General features: G+C 31.8%; 1 protein-coding gene across 1 annotated transcript; it reads left to right on the top strand.

The window, feature by feature from the left end:
• Positions 1-6,587: 6,587 nt before the first annotated feature.
• LOC105198187 (early nodulin-75) lies at positions 6,588-9,526 on the top strand. The gene is made up of 3 exons (XM_011164838.3): positions 6,588-6,774; positions 7,046-7,303; positions 8,156-9,526. Exons 1-3 carry the CDS (start codon positions 6,760-6,762, stop codon positions 8,675-8,677), a joined length of 795 nt encoding a protein of 264 aa, XP_011163140.1. The 5' UTR covers positions 6,588-6,759; the 3' UTR covers positions 8,678-9,526.
• The last annotated feature ends 423 nt before the right edge of the window (positions 9,527-9,949 follow it).

The raw sequence follows: 9,949 nt of genomic DNA, 5'->3' as shown, positions 1-9,949 counted from the left end.
CGGTCCGCCGCGCATTAAACGCTACCGATCTGCGTCAGGTGAGCAATCCATAATAGTTCGCCAAGCCGGACGAAATTAAAGGGTGGAAAAGAGAGGAGGGGAAAAAAGGGGGATCTATTTAGCTTAGATCTATAAATTCCGCGAGATAATGGACCGCGCTGGCTTTATTGCCGCGCGAAAAGGAAACCACTCGTAGCGCGAGATAATTGCGCGGCGGCCGCGTGACGCTCGCGAGCCACTAATGCGATGAGAGTTACAACGCAACCGCTCGTGAACAACGATCATTATCTAGCGGCTTAACGCATTGACGTATTAAAATCGCGTAAATTAAAAAACTCTATAAATGCCTGGCGTATCCTGCTGCTTTTCGTATATAGATAATGTGAAATTTTTACGTTTACTGGTAGTCCCGAGCCCGTGAGAAATGCATTGCGCGGACGTTGTATTACATTAATATTCTGTGGTAGTTCAATGTTGAAATAAGATATATGGCTTCCTTCTATATGATTTTATTCGAGAAACTGAATTTTTTCGCCAACCAAACCTCCGATTACCAAACAATCCTTCCGAGAAGTTGTTTAGCATGCAAGTAATTTGTTAACGAGTTAGATAAAGGAATACTACATACAGAGAATTTTCTCTTGAAATTTACCTTCAAAATTATGGTAGTTGTAGGACATTTTGATGAATTTTACTAAAATTTAACTAAAGTATTTTGTAATATAACCAATATAATATAATTTAAAATAGTTTACTTAGTTTATTAAATTGTACTTATAATATAGTAAATTCTTCGAAGTTTACGTTACTTCAAAATTACCATGATTTTGAGGATAAATACTTTTATTTCATTAATAAATAAAATTATACAATTTTATACAATTTCTTACATAATTGTGTTTTATAAAATTTTACTAGTAAATTGTAGTAAAATTCTTCAAAGTTCATGACTACCAAAATTTAAAGATAAATTCTAAAAGAAAATTTTCTCCGGTAGATAGAGTATAGTGAAGAATGTCAAGAGAAACGCGCGCGTTTTGGATAAAATCGTAAAAATATCGTAGAGTTTCTTGATAATTCTTGTTCGTTCCTTTTCCGTTCACGTCAAATTGATAACAATTTCCGAAGTTACAGATGAAATGGCAAACTAAACATTGCGACACGTGCCACTCGGAACGGGCATCAACTTACGTTCGCGCGCGTGCGGATGCAGGAGGATGAAAAAAAAAAACTTATGCGGCCAAGCGATAAGATTTGAAAGGTGCGATCGGCGAAAGACGAGAAAAAAGAAGGATTTGACAGGAGGAAGCGGGCGGAGAAAGTCGATTATTCCTGGTCGATCGACTGGGAAGATCTTGTGTCTGCGGCGCCTGATATTGTGGCCGGGAACTTACTTCACGCAGTGCGAATGTAGAAATGCACTTCCTTCCGTTGAACGTTGTCCGCGATATGCGATATCTCGATCGACATGGTGTACTTCAACCGATATCCATGCATGAATTAATTTGCTCTTAATTAACTTACTTCTACAAACTGTTACAGGTTGATTTAGAAAGTTACAACAGTTAGACACTTAATTTTACCTTCTAAAAAAAAAAAAAAAAAAAATTCCAATAACAAAATTATTAATTTATAAAAATATTCTTAATGTCTCTAATCTTATTGCAAGCTTATTCTTGAGCAGAATAAAAATAAAGCAGTGTTAAGATGTGGTCTATAATTCTTATTTTCCTTCGCTGAATTAAATAAGATTGATTTATTATCTTGATACAAGAGAGCAATACATATAAATATCAATTAATGTACCCTTACATTTAGAATAAAAATTTGTAAAGTTGTAACGCACGATGATCATTAATCATTCGCTATGCAGTTGAAGATATCGTCGACAGGAGATCGTATGAACAGGCGCTCTCTCGTAAGAAAGATTTGCATAAGATTCATTATAATTAACGCAGCACTCTTTACCTATGGGTAAAACAAGTAAAGTTTGTACGCATTAAGTTGAGATATTTTTTAGTTAATTACAAAGCGAAATTTCTTGTGCGCCCTTGTGAGATTTTATTAAAAATATATTTTTAAATCTTCTTTAGATCAATGTATTGTTAAATTATTATTACAAGAATATTATAAGATTCACCACAAATGTCTATTGCTTAATCTAACTATAAGTCTGTCTAAGCGAGTTAATAAAATATCACCATCAAGATCATTTCATTCTAGATTTAAAAATTTTTCCACTTAAGAATAAAATATTTTCTTTCCAATAATAATTTTATGATACATAAAAGAGTAACAATATTGAATTCAGATATCTTTTCTGCGGATGTATAGTGCTAGTTTAAATCAGAATCAATGTATTACGGATTTATAGTATTCTATTTATAACTGTAATCATTAATAAGTATAATATTTACTGTCTTTTAATGATTCCGAATAGAAAGGGACGATATTCTCACAAATCAAAATTATCATTGAAAGATAGTGCATGATTCTATAATTTATTGTCTTAGGAAGGATTTCTAATAAGACTAAAAATCCTTGTTTTTTATTTCTTCTTATTTCATTTTATTGCAATCTTATGCAATACATAAAAATAAAACAATAATAAGATAAAGTCTATAATTCCTATTCTCCTCCATCGAATTAAATAAAATTGATTTATTATCTTAAGGCAAGAGTAATACATAAATTTGTTTACTTATATGTTTTTACACTTAGAATAAAAATTTACTTAATGTTATAATGCATCATGATTAATTGCTACATAGTGCGTGACACTATCGATAGAGGATCATGCAGACAAGCGTTTTCTCATAAAAGTTTGAATACATAATACATTATAATTAATGCATCCACGGAAAATCTAGCAGTCTCTGCCTACGTATAAAATAAGTCTTTATAGATCTTTTATGATTTCAGACAAAATTTTATTTTGGTGTCGAAGTAAGTTCTCTTATGGGTCTTTGTAATATCTTCTTAGAAAGAAAAATAATTCTTCCCAAAATTTTGTCTTGTCTCGTCTTGCGGCATCTCTAATATGTTTAAATTTTTCTCGGAGTCCTAATAGTTATAAGTATAGCACTGAAATCAGTAAATTTCAATAATTCGGATTTATTCATATTTTTTCTTATATTAACACTATTCTGATTATGAGTAAAATTTAAAGTTAAGACTTTCTTCCACATTTTTTCTATTTCTAAGTTACAAGGTGTTAGAATAACTAAACACTATTTTAATGTAAATCTTATTAAATACGTTATTTTAAGCTACCAAATATTTTTTTTAATTATAAAAACTAAATTTAAATTAACACTTGGGTAAAAATTTACTTAAAGTAGCACTTCTGGGTTAAGTTCGAGACGTCATGCATGATGGTAAAAATAATTCACTGCAAAGATCGACATTTTGTTCAGCGAATGAGTAATTCTGTATTCGCGTGTAACGCGGGGAAATCGCACCGTTTAGAATCGCCGACGAATAAAATAGCGAAACAGGATATTCAATGCTCAGGAGTTTTATAATCGGTACATTTACATTACGCCGCGCGATTGCGAGATGTAGAAATAATAAACGAGATAAACGTCTGATAGGCTTCGAGGCCGGGAGCAATAAGATCCGCGCTTTCGCTGTCCTTATCCAATTATTGAGGAAATCGGAAATAAACGAAGTGTATTACGCCGCGATTAATGTATGCGCACCGAGAGGCAATTAAAATGCAGTCGGCTTAATTTTCCTGGAGTCTCGCGCCGTCGATTCCAATTTGGCGATGCGGTAATAGACATAAAAACAAATTATTGCGATTGTTACATCGCAAGTGAAATCGAAGATCTGATTACTACGGCGGGTAGAGGAAGTTTGTTTCTCAACGAAGGCTTTAATATTCTGAAAAAAAAGAGAAGTTTAAGGGTCGAGCGCGACGCCAATTCCGAAGAATCCTTTAAACTCTAAACTTCGGAACGATTGCCGTTATAACCCCGAATAATCCATTGGAAGTCGATAACAGTTGGTAATCTATTATTATGTACAAGCGAAAGGTTTCAACAATGAGATCTCAGTATTGAGAATTCTCAGGAAAAAGTTTCCGAGAACGCGTTTTCTGTCTTCGATCTTGAATAATTTGCACATGTCTATTCTGTGCAATAAATACAAATTTATTTTTAAAATAAATAAATTTATTATTAGTTCTATTTAGAATTGATCTTAGATAACTTAAAATTATCAAGATAAAAATAAAATAAATTGCATGTAAATATACAAATAATGAAAAAAATAAAGAACATTTAATTTTAATTTATTTAAATAAAAGATAAAATAATGTACGATTTTTAATAATTTTTTTTTAATAATATCATTATAAAATCATCTTTTAATAATTCTGCTTACAAAAATTCGGAAATGTTAACATTTGCTTCTTGAAACCAAGCTAAGTCTGTAATAATATAGTTCCTGATAATAGTTTAGTTTCCACCGAAATCCTCAATTCGGTTTTACTGCGGTGCAAAACAAAGTTGGTGTACTATTTCCATTAAAAGTAAGATAATTGTAGATCAAAGCGGAAGTAAACTGAGTGTGATCTGATATGCTTCCTTTGAATTAAATAACCAGATTAAGGCCCGGTTTTTCATTATTTGGCTTGTGATTATGAGTTTTGCCCATGATGATGCCATAGATGGTTTATTGGATAAAACAACAAGTTAAGTTTAATCAGATAAGTTAACCAGATGATGAAAAACCGAGCCTAAGTGTGAATAATGAATTAATGTCTTGATAGAAACTAGATCTGTGCCATCGCTGGATTCGTAGTATTGACTTTGTTCACATTAAATTGGGCCATATCCGCCAATAAACCATTATAAAACAATATTGCCAGTCTCGTTGTGTAATGTTGACACTACACACCATGCGAACTTTGCCCATAATACTTTGCATGTTAAATTGAATATATTATATTTGACGTAATTTTTATCATTCAAATACGATAATATTTATTTCATAAAAAATAAAAAATGTTATAACATGATTAAGTATATGCACTAAGTAAATAGATACATACATGATATACACCAAGAATATTATTTGAAATACAAGTTTGAAGTAAAATATTATAGTATGCACCTAACCTGAACAAAGCAAAAACTACAAAAGAAGTTTCAAAAGAAAGCTAATATATTGATCATCGGATAACTATGTACTTACTTATAAATAAAAAAATCAAAAGACAAGTTTGATTAAAAAATGACAGTACATATGCAACAAATCTGATACTACATTTACAGATAATAGATAAGATCTGCATGAACAAATTAGAATATTAGTGTTTAAATTAATTTGTAATATTGCTATATATACGTTGCGTAAAAAATGTGAGTAAAGGGAATATCTCGTAATTAAAATTTGTTTCTTCTATTTCTTGTTTAATCAGTTCTGTCTCGTTGAATATTAGTGTTTCACTCTGAGATTTAATAATACCAAGGTAATCATTGTCCTCAATTAAACTTGACATGACCGATGCATCCCTGCATTTATGTAAAAAAATTATTTCAAAATAAAAATACAATGGAATATATTTAATATTTATACGTTGCGTGATATAAGCATAGGAAATAATTACCCAAAATTAAAATTTGTTTCTTCTGTTTCTTATTTAAATAACTTTGTCTCGTCGAACGTTTTCATTTCACTTTGAAGTATCATATGGAATTTATTGTCCTCAAATAAACTCAACATAATTGATGCATCCCTGTATTTATATAAGAAATAATTTTAAAATAGAAAAAGCGATAAAACATTTAATATTTGTCCGTTGCATGATATAAGCAAAGTGAATAATTACCCAAAATTATCTGTCGCTTCTATTTCTTGTTTAACAATAAGACTTTCAACTGATCATTAATTCAAAAAACTATAGTATGAATATAACATAAATCAAAAGAAGCTAGGAGAAGTTTCAAGCTGAATCTTGCATATAATAAAAGGAAAGTATGTAGTACATTATCTCGTCATTCATATTTTACTATACCTATACATACTTACACAAATATACGTATTAGATCTTAAGAGACGTGTTGTATACGCGCGCACCCGTGCATGTACGATTGTGCAAAGTATCACGTCATCAAGAATACTGTCGATGATTAAAAAATAACTTACAAAGTCCCGTATTTAAAATGATTCTTTGAAAGCAGCTATAAACTATAATTTATTATTATATAGCTTTTTATAGAAGCATATTTAATTTTAAAAACTTTAATTAGTGTATTTAAACATAAATTATAATTATTTAAACATAAATTAAAATTCTTTTTTTTTTAGAATTAAGCATATTTCTATAGAAGCGCAGTTTCTTTGATTAATTATTACAAATAAAAAATACAAGGAATAATTAAAAAAAGATATTCTTTTTGTTACGGTTAATTTTCTATAAAAATATTTAACAAGCAAGTTAAAATTAACGTCGGATAATTTGAAAACTTCGTATAAACTGTGTGAGCGGTACGCCTCGGCTTCCTTGTGAGCTGAGCGAAATGTCAGCCTAAGTTATCACGCGAAAAGTACAAGGACTAGAAACTTGTACAGAAACCGTTCGCAAGGCGTGGTGGAAGACCGGTGTAATCCGGGACTGGGACGCGCGGGTTGCCATCAAGGCCTTTTTGCCGGGTCGCCCTGAGCCAACTCGCCGTATAAAACGCCCCTCTCATCGGCTTCTAGGAGCACTGTTGCGCTTCCCGCTGCCTAAGAATCCATTATTCCCTCAACATGTTCGCCACAGTCGTAAGTATTCATCCAATCTTAAACAACATTCTCATCTCAAACCACTTATCTAACAGCATAATAATGTAATTCTCTATATAAAAAATACATCGTTATGTTTAATAAAACATATCAAACGATTATACGATATCGTGATGTATGTTTAACGTATATGTCAAGTAAAAAATAGAGGAATACTGAATAGGTCAATATATTATTGTAAATATATTATTTCCCATTTGTCAAATTAAAGAATTTGTCTGTATTTAAATTTTATCTTTATTACGTACAGATTATTCTGTTGGGCATCATTATCAGTGTCTCTTGCCAAACTCCTCATTACCAATCGCCGCATCATGCGGCGATTTTGAGCGACGCGCGTTATCTCGCGGGTGATGGCACATTCGGTGCCGCTTACTCTCAAGAAGATGGAGTGGAATTTAAGGAGGAGAGTGACGTAGACGGCAATCGACGTGGATCGTACTCGTACATCGATCCAACTGGGCAAAGGCGTACTGTGATTTACACGGCGGGAAAAAACGGATTCCAAGTACGCAAAGTGCACAGAATTTACTTGCTAATTAACTTAATTATGTAACCTCAAGTTTATAATTTGTCTTTGTTTTTCTCAGTTTTTATCACTTATTTAGTGTAACGCATAAAATCTATAATTTCTCAGTCGTTATATAAATATTCCACATTTGAGTAAAGATTAAATAAAAAATTAAAAAACCCACTGAATTTATTAGTTTACTGCTAAATTAATCATATTACAAGCTTGCAGCAACATTATTGCAATGTTCAGCAATATTAGAATATTCTGCAAGCTTCTGTGTTGTATAGGTACGTTTGTATGAAGTTTACTTGATTATCAATTTTAATCGAACTTCAAGTTAATCATCAACTTTCTATTTCGCATATAAAAAGAAATATTCTTGTTTTGAGAATATCTTTATTTTTGAAATGTTAAATATTGAAAAAAAATTACATAACGTTAAATAAACGTAATTTACATACACAAAAAAAATTTTGTTTAATTTCTTGAAGAAAAGTATATTTTCATTATTCAATAATAATTTTCATGAATTGCGAGGAAAAGATATCAAATAGAAAATAATATCTTTTAAAAAATAAAAAACACAAGAAAATTTTTTAACATATATTATTATTATTAAAACTAGCACATTGTACGTTTTAAAAAACTCTTAAAATGTTAAAATAAAAATATAATATTTTATTTAAAAATTGTCAAATTTTTTAAAGACGATTAAATACGTATATAAACAAGATTATCATTATTTCATATATAAGCAAGAATATAATTTCTTGTTTATGTATAAAACAATGATTGTTCAAAAGAGTATATTATTAATTTTAATTTGATACTGTTTTCTTTTTGTAGGCAATCGGGGATCATATTCCCAGCGCACCCCCGCAGGTGCCACCGCAGCCAGAATACGTACCACTGGCGCAGTATAATCCGCCGGATTATCAACCCCCGAGTTACGCACCGCCACCCCCTCAGCAGTATCCGCGACGCTACCAACTGGATTACGAACCACAACCTGTCGTTTATCAACCGCAGCTGCCTGAACCTCCGCCGCAGCTTGAACCGCAGCTTCAACCACAGTACAAATACCGACCGCAGCCTGAACCGCAGCTGCAACCACAGTACAAGTACCGACCGCAGCCACCGCCTCGCTATCATTATCCCCCGGAATTGCAGAGCATACCCTCGTACGCGCCACCGCCGCCGCCGTCGCGGCCACGCTATCAACCTAATCAACCTCATCTTCGCCCCGTCGCGCCGCAATACAACGCGATAACAACATCAACCACGGCGCCTCGGAATTTTTATCCGCCAGGAAAGCTCGACTTCAATCGAACCCCCGATGGCTTCTCTTATACGTTCAGCAAAAGTTGAGTGCCACGCGAGTTTACGATGTGAAAAATGGTAACAAATCCGCCGAATTAAAAAAGAAAATCCAAGTTTCGAAATAAAAATGTGGTTGAGTGTTAAAAAATAAAATAACAGAATTTTATGTGTAAAAAGGTATCGTATTCATTCAAAATAATACATTCGGAAAAAAATTTGTTTAAATATTAAAACATTTAATCCGATACGTGCAAGTAAACATTGGGTTGATTTAATTATTTAGTTACACTAAAAAGGTATAGTTTATTATTCATTTAACTATTACAGTTTTTAAAGAATTAACTAAACCAACTCAATATTTATTTTAATTGAACGTATCAAACTAAATGTTTTAGTGCTTCGACAAATTTGTCTTTCAGTGTGTTATACTTTCGCGACATTTATTATCGTTTTTATCTCACGTTTCAAATTAATTCTAAACTCAACGGGCTTGGGATTGTTACAATTAGATTTCTTTTTTTTATATTAATTATTAATGATTCATTATCAAAACGTTGTCAAACGTTCGTAAAGTTTATTCTCACGAGGCAACATCATTACATTGTCGTGCCTGAAAAATAAAACGTCGAAACTGCACAGAATCGTGGTTTTCATCTCGCTCGCAAGTGCAATGTCCGATGTGCCTTGCATAGCAATTTCCCGTACAAATGCAAGCACAATCACATGCTCCATGGGGTCGGCTTACTTTCATCCGGTAACCTTTGCGTTCTCCATGGTGTTGCAATTGAGAATCCCACGATACCGAAGGAAATGTGGGATACGCCCGATATACATATATTTGCACGAGAAACGCTGTACTAGACGTACAACGTATTCAATCATACATCTTGATTTAACTCACAATTGTATTTAAATTTATTTAATACATGTATTGTAACAAAATAAGTTTGAATTTAATAATAAAGATATATTTTTTTCGTATTAACGAATTAAAAGACACGTTTCTTTCTTTCTCGTTTTACGAGTAACATAAAATTCAAATTAAGCGACGAGTAACATAAAATAATTATTTTAAAAACTAATAATGTGTAAGTATATCTCTATATAAGTAAAAAATTCATGAAAAGGGAGCAAGCAAGATATTTTTTGAACTATTTCTTATTTGGAATATTTTATTTATACTATTAATTCTTATTTTAATAAAAATATTCTTTATTGAATTAATTTGAAGTTAGTATGTATATACTTAAATGCATATAATTATCCGCTATAACGTATCATAAAAATAGCGTTTCGTCGTGTCTCGTTCCATAAAAGACG

The sequence above is a fragment of the Solenopsis invicta genome, chromosome 12 (genome assembly GCF_016802725.1).
Source record: "Solenopsis invicta isolate M01_SB chromosome 12, UNIL_Sinv_3.0, whole genome shotgun sequence".
Classification (NCBI taxonomy): Eukaryota; Metazoa; Arthropoda; class Insecta; order Hymenoptera; family Formicidae; genus Solenopsis; species Solenopsis invicta.
Note: the sequence above shows the minus strand (reverse complement) of the source record. Positions and strands in the feature narration are given on the sequence as shown.

What these genes read in the sequence shown, in the direction of transcription:
- LOC105198187 (XM_011164838.3), top strand. An exon ending in CGGGAAAAAACGGATTCCAA is followed by an intron (nt 7,304 to 8,155) that starts GTACGCAAAGTG and finishes TTCTTTTTGTAG; the next exon opens with GCAATCGGGGATCATATTCC.